The 15,706-nt window shown below is 32.5% G+C and overlaps 1 protein-coding gene across 2 annotated transcripts in view; it reads right to left on the reverse strand.

Annotated features, from left to right (window-relative positions):
- Nucleotides 1-1,923: 1,923 nt before the first annotated feature.
- Nucleotides 1,924-15,706, reverse strand: part of LOC118194922 (neurensin-1-like) — a 516,553-nt gene continuing 502,770 nt past the window's right edge. For both annotated transcript variants that reach the window (XM_085820609.1, XM_035366137.2), the window contains one exon: nucleotides 1,924-2,967. In XM_085820609.1, the coding sequence (XP_085676735.1) occupies nucleotides 2,194-2,967 (774 nt within the window). In that variant the 3' untranslated portion in view covers nucleotides 1,924-2,193. The remainder of the gene's footprint in view (nucleotides 2,968-15,706) is intronic.

A 15,706-nucleotide genomic window follows, 5' to 3' on the forward strand; every position in this document is an offset into this window, starting at 1 on the left:
GAGTACTAAAAAAGGTTTCTTAATATAAGTATAGAGACTGAGATACCTTTTGAAAATTTGAATTTGTAATTTTTACAAAATTAAATTTTTTAAAATTTAAAAACACATGAATATTTGCATAATTAAAAACATTTTGTAACTAGCAGTATATGTGTACAATCAACGGTTACGAAAATAAAGGCCGCGCAATAACTTATGCAAACATCGTATATATCTGGTAATCGAGTATTGAGATTGGCAAGAAACAACTGATAACATATCTGCTAGCTATTAGGTTTCCGTTATTAATAAAAAGCAAGGTGACATCATTTTGTATGTCAAGTGTATCTGTTTTTCATTCAGTTTTCTGGAGAAGGATAAGTCTAAGATCAAACTGCAAGAAATTTGCATATTTATCCCACAATAATATCATGGCACGCTCTGGCAGCAATTTATTCAGACATATCGTGCCAAAGAAATTGAGGCAAAATTACGTACAAGACCGAAGCAACTACTTAGTGCACAGTGACAAAACACAACTGTTTTTAAGCTTTATTAACAAACAGATATAGAACTTTTGTTACCAGGCAACTGCTGGACAGCAACTCTTCAAAACATATAAAAATTAACTATATATCGTGAAATTACCCATACGCCAGGACACAAACAGTTTATCAGCCGCTCACTTCTCCTCAAAGCAAAATTCATTTCAGCTTTTATAGAAATATCATTAATGCAGTAAAGAGGGTTCCCATGTTCGTTTTACTGATGAACTGAGATTTAATCTTACAAGAGGATAAAGATCATCAATTTTTGGAGAAAAGCATCAATTTTTGGAGGAACACAGGATCACCGTTTAAGTTGAAGGGAACAACATTCTTTAGAGGCGGTAGTTTATTGGTGTGTACTAGAGTAATTTTAATCGTCCCACACATTTGCATGTCTTCTAGAGAGGTAATTGGAATATTATTCACTGTAGCGAGGATGTTCTTAATATTTATGTCAGGCCTTTCCCTGTGACTGTTGGTCGTAATTTCATGTTTGTGGATAATAACGCTTACCAGTGTAAGACTGCATACGTCATTCACTTCCTTCAAACTGACTATATATAAAGAAAGAATTGGCCAACCAAATGTTCAAAGTTAAATCCCATAGTAAATATATGTGATTAAATTTGAGTCCATTACTCCACAACCCACTAAGAATTACGAAAAAAATTCTCAAAGAATATGATTGACTTAATCAAGATGCTATAAAGTCCTGATTATGAGTATACTTTATCCGTGCATTAAGGCGGTCGTTCTAGAACATCGACAGAAATGCATCTGTTGACAGTGTACGATGTATTCCAATAATTGGCGGAAGTGATAGAAATAGCAGTCACTTATATCGAAGGAGTATAAGTGTTTGTATCTATGGCAATAATTTTCAGGAATATAGATGTGTTGCCACCATTTTTACGCAAATAGATAATAAATAGGAGCAAGCTCCGACACAGAACGTCACCGCTGATAAGCAGATGTAATTCATTTCGTATAGTTATCTAGTGCAGATAATCTTCATAGAATATTGTGAAAATTCTTGTAAAGATCTATCTAAAAATACATGCAGAGGATTAGAATTTTAAAGTAATTAAATTAAATAACAAATACTGCGGACTCAAATTTAAGAATCGCTGATCTATACAGTAAGTAAATTTAAATCATTATACTACTTATTTTAATTAGTCTGAATTTTCCTTGATTTTTGACCTGAATTTATTTTCTGATTGGCTGAGAACAATCTGTGTTATAGAGATGAAATTCAGTGTGAATAATTTACATCTAATATAGCGTTTTTTTTCTGCGTAGTTATGGATGTCATTTACAATAAATTTACAATGGTAGATAGGCAAAGGGCAAGAACTTACGTTTTGTTATTTGTCATAAGGTAAAAATTCGCAAGTCTGTTTACCGGCATAATTTTAATCATTATTCTTAGAAACAAATTAGCTGTTATCTTCAATGCATCAGTCATTCACATAAGTTTCATTTCAATGTTTCATTCTTTCGTAATGTATTTTAAAACGTTTTCTGTTCAGAGAATACCCTGTATGTTACTCGAAAATTGGACTTTATGACAAGCACATGGAGGAGGATAATAACTTACGATTACAAGTTTTGAGTCAAAAACCAACATGAAACAAACATCAAAATTCTCAAATTTTCCATTAAATTATGGTATTTTACACAGTCCTGTATTGGTCATCACAACTTCCTCCGGATCTGTTCTACGGGGTTGTACAGTTGTTAGCTCTTCAGTGGCAGGTACTTTAACATCCATCGGCGTACTTGGACCTGGCTCTTGACACACTTCGGCACTGGTCAAGGGTATTTCTTCTGCTGAAAGTGGGTCATCTATTCTATTTCGTCGTGTCAGTATTAGTATCAAAAGCATGGCCGTAATCATCGAACCTCCTGAACAAAATAAAAAAATTCCAACAATTTTGCAAATATCCAAATCTTCATTGAACGCTTGGTCTGCGCGATTGATTATTTCGATGTCCTCTTGAGTGTCGACAACTTCTTTCCGTTTTGGCACGAGGAAACCGACTAATATAGCTATGAGGCCCATGATCATAATAAATATTCCAGAAAACAACATTGCCCTCCAGCACAAGACTTGCTTCCGTCGTTTTCTTATTGGCATTGTGTATCCAAAGCGGCGTCCAACGTCTTCGTAAGCTTGCGGATTGTCCATGGCCATAGCCTCGTAAAATGTATGAACGTATGATCGAACACCAAAGAATTCTTGGTTCTTGTTTACCGTTTGTAGTGTCTCTTGTGATTCTCGGGGTTTTGACAACAATGTCTGACTTTCTTCAGTTTCAGATACACTTTCTAAAAGTTGTGGCTTAGAGATTGTCTTTGCCTGTTTCATCACAAACCTCCGACGTTTGGCTTCCTTGGGATTCCGAACTTTGGGTCTGGCGCCTTTAAACTGGTCGTTCTGAAAAATAAATAAAATAAAATCATTTTTATTTCTTTCATTCATTTAATTTTATTATAATAATATAATTAGCCAAAATTATACCTACGGTTAATATGGTTGAGATTTTAAGTGTACAAGTAGAATATTGAATTTTATGAAATGATAAACCGAAAAAATGGCTTGTAGATCTAGATATCAGAAAATTAATTCTAGACGCAAAATTTGAGGAGAAAATTCATAAAAAGCATACATGAAATTAAAAATTGTTGTAATGTAGAAGTCCTTGGAGGGAAACCACAGGAATAAAAACTCATTTCAATCATTTTAAAATACGTGATAAGCATAAAACGTTTCATATTATGCAATATGAATCTCAAAATAAATTTTCTGCATTTTTAGCTTAACTTTTGTTTTCTGCAAAATTTGTTTAATCAAAAACAAAAGAAAACTGTCAGCAGTTATCAGGGGCACAGAAATGTTGTCATTATGTACATATCAAGCGCTTATTTAAGTGCATGTAATCTTAATTTTATCCGCCGGTTGTAAAATTGTAAATATCAGTCATACAAATTCTTATTTTCTTCTCATACAAATTTTTGTTTCTTATATGAACAGAACACTACCTATGAGCCGTAAAGCTAGCCAAACAAATGTTTGTTGCCATTGCATAAAGTCGCTAATGTATTAACATTTTTTTATGGTGTTGCGGATAATCAGAGAATACTGAAATGCCTTTTATCATTTAAAGGTAAGTCCCTTTAAATCTAAACACAACAGGATAGATTAGGAAATAATTTCCAAATATTATATCCCCATATTCTCACAGCAAATAAAATTAATACTAGAGTTTTCAGCTTCTTTGATTAAACTAATACCAGGTATCTACTTCCATTCATTTCGTCTGTCCAAACCCAGTTAATTGTCAAACGTTTGAAAATCAGAAGTTCGTCGCTTTGATAACATTTGCTATATATAGTCATCAAGCACCTCCCACTACAGGACCTGCATTATAAAAATTATAAACGTTTGCCTTACAAATGTATTACTTCTAAACGTTTCGAAAATTGCCGCCATTATTACACTATAGAGTCATTAGGTTACATTTTTGAAGCAAGAGACGGACCTTTTGAATACACGCCAATGTGCTACCATTACATCACTAAGGCATGCTGAAATGAGGAAGAAAATACCTTATAACATTCTCAAATCTTAACAGATAGAAAAGTTTTTCTCAGCATTAGCTTAGCTTGCTTTGCGCACTTTTTAAAATTCCTGAAAGAATATTTTTTTCAAGAATTGTGACTGCACTAAGTAGCGTCCTCTTAAGATATTTGGCTTTCTTGCTAAACATTAGCATGACCCATAAACATCTACGTGTTACCAGTACTGTAAGTGAAAGGTGGTCATAAAAAATATGGCTACAATGCTAAAATTATTACAGATACAGTCTTCTTGCACAATGAAAATGCGTTTGATCGGGTCTAGAACAGAAGATTATTATGCCATCACTTTCTTTATCATTAAAAGACGACTCAGTTAACAATTTAAGGTTAGAAGACCTCCCTTGTAAGTCAATAAGTGCTACTGGAATATGTTGACAAAACTCCCACAAATATGCATGCCATTTTTGTTTTTTGTGTTTAGATTAATCCTCAACTGAATGTTTATACCCTGCACGAATCGTATCAAAAACAAAATTTAATTTTGACTACTGAAACTGTTTCCATAAACCTCTTCACTATTTTAAAGAAATAGTCTCCTAGAAACTACGTTTGAGAAAATAAGGCACGTTGCTAACCTTTTTGAATATTTCCAGAGCATGAAAGTGAACAGATATAATTTTGTTGAAAATATTTGAATTAAGCTTTAATATCTCGAAATAAAAGGTGAATGTAATAGCTAAGGTAACAGACAAAAAGATGCAATGAGCACTACTAAAGGACAAAGGTCTTATTCTCTCTCTCTTTCTACAGGATGTCTCAAAACGTCGTTACCAAACTTAACATGCTGGTCTGACCATGACAAACAGAATTTACACAGGAACTTGTGTCCGAAAATTCGAACGTCGACCGCTACAGAGCAATGTTCGTAAGCGTACATAGAAAGAAAGGATGTTGAAAGAGGCGTTAATATGACTTTTATTAAAGAGCATGATTAAATTATTGAAGGACAGAAGTTCAAAATTCATTCCATTCGCCGTAATGCATGCTTCACAATGTCGACGCATTGGATTCACGGACTCGTTCAAAATGGGCAGTTGTCAGGCAGTTGGCCGCTTCTCTATTCCTGGCAACGAGATCCATGCCCGATGTTCCTGTTGTCCCGTACACCATAGACTTTATGTACCCCCATAGGTAGGAATGCAGGTGAGTCAAGTCGGGGATCGCGGTGGCCATGCGACTGGTCCGCCTCTGCCAATCAAGCTGTCAAGCTGTGTCCTATCGTGTTATCTCCGCACAGTGGTGTTAAAATGTGCAGGCGCTCCATCATGCTGAAACCAGATATTTCGGCGTGTAGCTGCTGGAACATCAATCATCAGATCCCACAACACACTTTCCATTAAATGTCACACAAAATGTCTATGAAGAACTGAGTTAGTAAACCGGTTCATCTTTCTTCTGCAACATCCTCGCCTGAAATGATTACACTTTCCAATTCCCCATAAGCCTGCGAGCACTGCTCTCTAGCGGTCGCCGTTCATATTGTCGGACACAAGTTTCTATATAAATTTTGTTTTTCATGGTATAACAGACCAGTATGTTTAAGTGTGGCAACGACCTTTTGAGACATCCTGTACACATACATATTATTTTTATTATTGCATGCTCCACCATTAGGCACTACAGGGTAAAGAAGGGATGCTGGAGCATATTTTAAGGGAAACTGGTCGTATCTACTTTACACATCCGGGAAACCACAAAAACGCCCATGTAGCCAACCCTTTCACCGGGACTGAAAGTCTGAACCACACTACAGGGTTCTGCGGCTTTTACCGTCCAGCTGATGGTGGTCCTTAATCTATGTATTAGACTACAAGATTTTTAACTCCGTCTTTTGGTTTACAACTTAAAGGTTGAAAGGATCTTACGTCGTTGGGATAAGACTAAGGTTTCACGAAATTTCAGGCAATCCTTTCAGAATTTTTATGACTTTAAAAACTGTTTGATGCTCAATACTCACTATTTTAATACAATTTACTTATTATATTTTAATACAATTACTTGTTGTTCATCATTTTATTACAACTAATAATTGTTTTAATGCAATTATAAAAGGGAAAACCTTTTTCCATTAATATTTTATAATCTCAACAAATAAATAAATAAAAAACAGCAAAATCCACAATTACTATTCTATTCTATAATACTTTATATAATATATTATTCGTCGCTTGTTTCGTTGATTTACTTTAATATTTAGCATTTGTCAAATTTATTGAATTCTTTGCACGATTCCGGACCATCACAGCGTTCCCAACGCTGATATTTAGTTCTCTCTCTGAGCACACATATTGGTTATTACACAAAATAAACAGTCTCTTACTGCATTTCCCCCCATAATCACAGATATAATTCGACGATTAATTTGTAATGATTTCGTATGAAACATGATTACTCTGAAAAAATGCAATATAGATTTAATCAGTTTTGTATCACTTTTAACTTTATTCCCGAATATTATTTAATTTTTAGCTGTTTTAAATCCTTTTAAATAATTTATTATTACAGACATGTATATTAATAAATATTTTCTCGCAAAAATTAAGCTTTTATTAAGCATTATTGAATTTTTTAGCTTTTTCAAATCCTTTAAAATAAAGCATTTTATTTAATAATTCATTATTACGTAGATGTATATTAATAAATATTTTCTCGCAAAAATTAAGCTTTTATTGATATTCGTTCGTTTTACTAAATTTTGAACATTATCCATTTAAAAATTATGTCAGCTGACCGAATTTTATAGTCAATTTTTCCATGTATGTAATTCAAAGTGTTTCTATGTATGAATAGAAATCTATACCACCGGCATTACATAAACCATTATTCTCATGAAACCAATCAAATTCCATAAAAGAAATATTTCTAAAACTGATTCAAGAGCGTACTTTATTTTGATATCATAACATTATCTCTTTTTATATGGACTGGTACTAGTGAAATTCACGTAGTTTGCGAAATTCGGGACACGTAATGAAATGGGACACTAAACGAAAGTCCAGTTGTTTTATTACAACTAAAATTGAAAAGCTAATAAGTATTGTGTTGTAAGACCGATTTGGTCTTAAAAATTTTTTGCGCAATATGCTGCAAAAATTATGAAATAATAGGAAGAAATATTGTAGTGAACTCGCCAAAAAGTTACCAGGAGCTGTGTCTCCAAGAAATAGTTCAACGCAATATTTTTTAAAATAAATTAATAATAAATTACAAAAGTTATAAAAATTACAAAGCGGAAAATGGTAAATTAGCCTAATTAGACTTCCAACCTGATTTTCAAGGGAAAATTAGTTGGACGTCGAACTAAGCTAACACAATTACGCGTTTCGCCGAAACAGACAATTGAAGCTCTTGTGTGACGAAAAAATTTTTTAAATAATATGAATTGTCCCAAAAAAATCTTTTGGAGCTTCAATTCTCTGTTCCAATTTCTCGACGCGTCCGCAAAAAATAACACATTAAGGTGTAAAAAAATGTAAATGCAACTCCGAGTACACAATTCCGATATTACAATTGCATATACTAGTTTAAAAAAAGAAATATGTTATTTTATAGTAGCTGCATTTTAACATAATGGCTTGTCATACATTATAATTAAACGGTAAAATTAAAACTATAAAGATAAAAATTAATAACCATTTGACACATTTTATCGCTTCAAATATTCCAGTTAATTACAAGTATACTGACGTTGACAATTATTGGCTACTCATCTGGAAAGAAAATCTGCGGAGTAAAATTCCACTAGCCTTGGGACTTCCGCTAATAAGATATTATCTTCGCTCATTATCATTTTTATAATTAATCTCAAATAAACATTTCTTCGAATATCACCAATATGACATTCTCAGCTGAAGATTAATTACACAGTTGGCCACTAAAACTGCTGTATCAATCATGAAGGATATGCAAAAGAAATATGAAATTTTCAAGAAATGTAAAATATATTGGGGTATACAATTAATTAACATTTCACGGCATGCGCGCATTACACGCAAGAAGAATGGCACCTCAAAGCAGTATAAAAAATAGGATGTCTAATTTTACTTCAGGAATCGCACTTTCGAATTGGGCAGACGTAAAAGGAAGAAAACTTATACCAGAATGATTACTCAGAATTCTGAACAATGCGAATTTTCCAGGACATACGGGCTGATAAATTCAACAAAGCGACCATTGGTTCGGCCTGTTTTCACGTTACAATACAGGAATTAGCAACCACAGTGGTGTTTTTAGCTGCACAATATGAACGCATCACTGGCGGAACGTCGCTTTACTGTCGTATGCTGCTTTTACTTACAGTATCATTATGGTCATATCCATGCGTGCAAGCATCGAGGGTATCAAGCATTGGAACTTTGCATTCTCCATCATCTAATAAGCCCAATATTTAGATTGATAACATATAGTATTTTTGAATCTTTTTCACCTCTCATAGTGCCTTTAGATCTCTTCTTCCCATATCCTATACTCCGACCAGCTAATGTTATATTATTGACGCCCGTCTGCATACGAGATTCCCTTGTCTCATCTTTCAGCAAGATAGTGTGAGATCTTATATTATTCTGTCCTACGATTTCACAGTACAAACAATGTTCCACTCTGCTTAGGGTGGCCCGATCTTCAGACCTCTTACCGAATGAAAATGTCTAGCACGGCACACCGCCAGCCAGTACGACAGATGAACTCTGGTATAGAATTGAAACCGCATGGACTTCAATATCTTAAATCTGTTCGACGCCCCACCCAGCCGTATAAGAGCTTTTATTATTGTCAAAGGTGGATGCTCAGAACACTGATTTTTTTCCATGTTCTGTACCTCAAAATTACCTAAAACGTATAGCTTCTCTTCCTTTCATTATAATGTTTCTATAAAATAAATATCATTTTGTTAATAGCATTCCTTTATGATACTGAAGTTTTAATGGCCAGGAGCGTAGTATGCGTTACAGGTTTCTTCGACGAGGTGTTGGGTACTAACAGTTTCTCGGTAATTTACCATGATGCTCTGCATTTGCTTTAGCAAAAAATATCAGCACGTGTAATGTCTTCTGCTTTTCGGTATGCAAAATGCCAACTCGATGGCATTTAACTCATTTGCATGAGAAATCGTGCGAAGTGCAAGTCATCATAAAGCTTTTATAAATTATAAAAAAATTGGCTTCAATTTCTAAGGCCATGCGTGTTCTTGCTGCCTGTGATTAGCATATGAGTTAACATTGGAGGATTCAAGATTCGGATCTCGGCAAGCGTATACTTGATTTTACCATTTATGGTTTTTGAAAGACTAATAACATTCAAAAAGTTAGCCTCAAAAATTTTTATTAATCAAGAATATACGTACTAAATGGCTCTTCATCTCATGCGTAAATGTGTGTTTTTTTTAACTTCCATCGAGAAGAATTTACGTGAAGAACTAATCGCTTTTATGAAAGGGATTTTCAAATACATATTAACAGGGTTTTCTTTACATTCTCTAAATCAAATGAGAGCGCTCTAAAAATTACTTTTCAATTGCAAATAATTACCACAAAATTCGGCAAGTATGCATTTAATGGGCAGAAAACTTACTTTCATTTGGATTTATTAACTTTAATTTAATGGTAAGCCGTACTTAAAAGGTTTTTAGCTATTATAAAAGCAATTAAAAGCTCGTTTTAAGATTCCGTGGATTATTTTTAATTTCATATATTTCCTTTTTTTAAAATTAAAATTGCATGGTAAGTATATCTTCATGAGATTATTTAAGAGACTTTAATGAGCGAACATTAAAAAGACAGGTATATTAAGGTGTAGCTTAATAGCGATATTAATGAAAGATTTTAAAAATATTTCTGAGAGTTTTCTTGCTATCAAAGGCAGGAAATTTAATTCCACTGAACTTTTATAATTACATAAATTTTAAATAAATTTATCCTAAACAGATTTGAAATTCTGCCTCTAATGTAGTGAATAAAGTAACGAAGAGATGGTACTGAAGAGGTGTTTTTTAATAATAACATTTTGTGTAATATAAAAACAAAAATTTTGACTTTAAGCAATTTTATTTTTATTTAAATCTAAGGGAAAAATAATGTGCAGCATTTAAACAACAAAAGAACTTTAAAATTTTTGTTTTCATTAGAAATTTTAGTTTCAAACTTTTACATCTTTTCCTCTCTGCAAAGTAGAAAATAAACATAATGAAAATTAATAATACTGGACTTGTTAAGGAAGCATCTCTTATTTTATGCTAAGAAGGAAATTGCAGTTCAGTATAGTCTTAGTAGAAGAGAAATATGTTATTTATGCTTAAATAAAATACTGAGAGGCTTGGTGTTTCTTTTTTGCTAGTTTTTTTAATTTTCAAGGAATTCTTTCAATACAAATAAACTTTTAGTCAGCATAATGCATCAAGAAATGGTGGCAGAGTTGAAACATTCTATTCCCACCCAAGAAACTGCAAGTCATATCCTCAACACGGATACTTTACTTACAACTCTTGCGTGCAACAGAATGAATTTGAATTCTAGTTAGCCACAACTACAATTATTCAAATAACTCGTTTATTAAGAAAATTTCAACTTTTTTTTTGATTCTATTAACATATTCCTCCTTTTTCCCCTCATTAAATTTCAATATAATATAAAAGGCTATTTTATTCTCATGTTGCATCAGCTTGCCTTATTTGCTCGCAAATTACTATTTTATGCTGAAAGGGAAATTACAGCTTAGTATAATCTTAGTACAGCAGAAATACGTTTGTACTGCTTAAATAAAAAGTAATATCTTCTTCTAATAAGTTCTAAAAAAAAGATAAAATTATGTGTTTAGTTTTAATATAAGTATAATAAATAAATAAATAATTTTAATGGTTCATTTTAGTTGACATGGAAATGACTTCTCTAAGAAGGCAAATAAAAAATGTTCAAAAATAAGTATCTCGGAAAACTTGTTTTACAAAAAAAAATTTTTTTCTGTAATTCTATATTCTTTGTTAAATAAAATAGGATAGAAATATAAAAATAAAAAAATATTAAACAAAAATTCGCTTACTTGAATTGAAATTAAAAGAGACTGGTAAGTCACATATAACACGGCTACTAGGTTACTAAAAATGCAGTGTTACACAAATTTGCCGTATGCGAACCAAAGTACTTGGGAAGGAAAGGATAGTGTTTCAAAAGCGAATAAAGTATTATGCATGCTATTTTGATTTTCAAACTAAGGAAAATACGATTAATAAAACGGTAATTGATTAAAAATATAGGTGTTAATATTACTTAATATCCTCTTCGTCATGATAATTAATTACCGTTAAACAAGTGCATATTCCTTTGGGCTAATATTCCCATTTTTATTTTCAACATTATGAGTTCTGTGTTCCACTTTTTGCAAAAAAATCTCTTATTTTCGGTAGCTTGTTTTTAACTCAGGCTTCTTTATAAATTAAACTGCAGAAAACAAAAGCACTTTTGAATATCTTAAAAATTCTGCTTCTTTTTTAGTGAAAAGGTCTTTATTTAGAAATTATAACATTAATTGTCCAGCTGATTGGGGCGCAATCTACTATTCCTTCCTTTTTTCCCTCACCCCGCGTGAGGGGCGGTCTTAAGTAAGTCTCTCGCAGGTCATCCTTACCTACAATCTTTCAAGATGACTTTCGGCTCGCCGTGTATTTTTAGTGCTGTTCTGCCTCAAAAACACTATACGCTTATAAGCATCCATACCTTCTCCGGGATTCGAACCTCCACCCATCAGTACAGCAACCATTCACTGTAGACAGGAGGTATTGCATGATTGATGTCATCCAATTTATTTCCTAAATAAAACACTTCGAATTGGCAAGTGTATTTATGCTCATCGTTGCGCATATTATACTAAAGCTATAGAAAAGTCTGAGAATTCAGGCGACTTTTATGAAGGTTCGAGAGGATAACATTTTCCGTGAATTTGTGTTGCCGCTTCAGTTTTGCGAGGATTAAAGAGCATTCTAACGTCATACAAATTTGTCAATAAATTCTCACAATATTCACACGTCGACAGAATATGAGCACATCATTCAAGATAATTTATGATCAAATATGTGACGTTTTTCGTAGCTTACATGTATACATTTTTTACCATACTATTGAAAATAATTATAAAATTTGTTAGAATTGAAAGAGGTATTATTCCTCTCTGAAAAATAATTTTTTAATTCAATAATTTTATTGATAACTTGTAATTGAGACTATAAATCAAAAAATAAAATGCAATTAAAAAGATTTTTATACAATAAGCCTTTATTTAAAATGGATATAATAATGAATCAACTCAAAACAGGAAACTAATTTATTCTACAGTTTAGAGATTAAGCAATGCTCTTTACAAAGTTCAACTACAATTTTACATCGCGAATAATAAAAACGTGCGGCGCCTATGATAAATACAGAAATAATTACCTTTTACATACATATTTAAAAACTTATTGAGAAATATAGTAATGGAATTGCATTGTCAAAAATATAAGCCATCATCTTTAAAAGTATTGCGCAAAGTCTTTTGTGTATTATTATCAAGGCTCCTAACGCTTTTATTATTCGTGACGTAAATTGCCGATAAATGTTTAAAAAAGTCCATTGCTTTATCTCCAATTTCCATTAAAACTGTATGATAAATTAATTTTAGACCTAAACAGCTATTAGCCTCGAAACATGATTTTGCGTTGTTTCACTTTTCATTCGAATCAATTACCATTCGGAAAAAAGTAAGATATTATTCTTTCACATTTAATTTTTCTGTTATTAATTAACAAACTAAACTCTTTAAAAGCAATAGATGCAGTTCTTAAGAATATATATATTTTTTTTTACTTTTTAATTTGACTGATTTAAATAAAAATGCATTTGAATTCGTGATATATCTAATTAAAAACAATACATATTTTTATAGAATACGTATTGCATTACATATTTTTTAATTAAATGCACAGAAAATATACAAATTATCATGCTAATCTAAACACATAGTCAATTAATATCCTAGAAAACCATTTGTTACTTCACCTGAGCCATCTCTAAATAATTTCTACTGATAAGCCATATCAAACTTTAAAAGGACGCTTTCGGGCAATCGTTAACTGTTAACAAATATGAGAAGATGTTGGGATAATTAAGACACAATAACACGCCGAATAAATACTAATTCAGAAGTCAAACAACAAAATTCATTCTAACCCGGATATTATCATTTCAAAGGCCGACAAAGGTGGCCAGATAGTCGTCATGGATAAGAACACTTACATCGATGGTGTCACTAAACTCTTAATTGAAGGACCATATAATCCGATCCCTAAAGATCCTTCACCTTCGGACTTATCCAAAATAAAAACTGCGATCAAATCTTCGCAAATCATTTCAAGCAACTTAAAACATTCGCTTATCCCATCTGTTGCGAATTGTGCCAGATTATATGCTCTTCCCAAAATTCATAAAAGTGGTATTCCTTTCCCCCTATTGTATCAAATTTAGGTACTGCCTCGTATCCTTTAGCTAAATATTTAGTTTCTAGATTTTCCACTCTATTAGACAATAACATTTACACCATAAAAAATTCAATAGAGTTTGTAAAAAAGATTAAAAACATTTCTCCTAGTAATTTACTCATGGTTTCTTTTGATGTAAAATCATTATTCACCAATATCCCAGTGGAGGGTGCATTAAGATGTCTAGAAACCAGACTTCGCGAATTTCATTTCTCTTGCATCGAAATTGATGAGCTAATTTCTCTCACTCAACTCTGTTTGAAACAAACACATTTTGTTTTCCAAAATAAATATTACAAGCAAACTGAGGGATTAGCCATGGGAAGTCCCCTCAGTCCCATCCTGGCTGATATCTACATGCATTATTATGAATCAAAATTGTTTGAAACTTTAAACTTCCCGGCATGGTTCCGCTACGTAGACGATACTTTTACCCTGTTTGAAGGTAATAAAGATGATTTAAATAAAGTTCTTTCAACAATGAATTCTATTGATCCTGCTATTCAGTTCACTTTTGAACTTGAGACTTGCAATTCTCTTCCGTTTCTCGACATTCTGGTCACACGTAACACATCCAACTTCAGTACTACAGTTTACCGTAAACCTTCATCGGTTTGCCTTCCACCACACTTTAAATCATGTCATCCGACTAAACAAAAGTCAGCTTCATTTTATTCCTATGTTTTCCGTGCTCTTCAAGTTTGCTCCTCCAAACTAGCCCTTGATGAAGAACTAAATTATTCAAAAGCAATAGCTATTGACAGGGGCTTTTCACCCAACATTATTAATCAAGCAGTTAAAAAATTCTCATCTCAACACACTAAAAGCCACACTCTTATTTTAGGAGATTATAAAAATTCTGTTGTCATTCCCTTCTTTCCATCAATTAGCTATAAAGTTGCACATATTTTGCAGAAATTTAACTTTCGGGTTGTTTTTTCTCCCATCAATAAAATTCCAACTTCTATACTCAAGGACCCCATTCCGGATATGAATTCCTGGGGTATTTATAGGATTCCTTGCCAGTGTGGTTTAATTTACATTGGCCAAACTAAGAGAGCCTTCGCGTCAAAGAACATGAGGCATATGTTAGAAAAAAGGAAACACAGAGGTCTTCTGTTGCTCAACATTGTTGGTCCGAAAATCACACTTTCAATTTTTCTGCTGCCAAAATTATTCAAAAAACATCTTCCATTGGAGAACTGGATTTTCTAGAGGCATTTCACATTCATAAAAATCTTTCTGTTCTAGTTAACGATCCTAATTCCAATCCAAATTTGCCTTCGGCTTTTAGAGAAATTATGTTTTAGTTCTGGTTTCGCCAACAGATGGCGCCACTTGCTTATTCTTGTCCAGACTTTCTTATCTTATCTAATCATTATTTCCTATCTTGTTCATTTGCGGTTTTGCAGCTGAAGATGATGGTTCGGTAAAACCATCGAAACTAGTCCTGTGAAAATTTTGTAGGTATAACGCTGATTTTTGTTGTTTGACTTCTGAATTAGATGTTGGGATGTTAAAAGACCAGATCTTTTTAACAGTTAATATCTTTTCATAATAATTTTTTTAACCTTTCCAGAGGAATTTTTTTTTTTTAAATTTCAATTGGTGTTGAGATTACAATCATTTTTTCTGTTTTGAGTTGATTAATTATTATAGATAAGTGTGCAGCATTTCTTGAAATTAAATTTTATTATACACAGAATTCTTATTTTATGTATGAAATTAAAACATCAAATGTTTCATAGCTAGCCCTTTCAATTAAACTGTTTCGTGCTTTTCTTATAGGATACTTTACAAATATTTCAAGTACCTTTAGAAATTCCTCCATAAAATTACCAATTACTACAGGTGACTGGAGTTCTACTGCATTGAGTACCACAAGCAAGAAAGTATTGATTAAACCGACTCTTTTGGGATTCATTGAATCAATATTTTTTTTCTACTGTTTCAGTTAAAACGATTTACACTATCTCTAGAAAATAAAATGTACTGATAAAGGCAATAAATAACATTAATTGTCCAGTCTTGA

Source organism: Stegodyphus dumicola, chromosome 7 (genome assembly GCF_044657685.1).
Source record: "Stegodyphus dumicola isolate Sdum_Otavi_A_Nest chromosome 7, ASM4465768v1".
NCBI lineage: Eukaryota > Metazoa > Arthropoda > Arachnida > Araneae > Eresidae > Stegodyphus > Stegodyphus dumicola.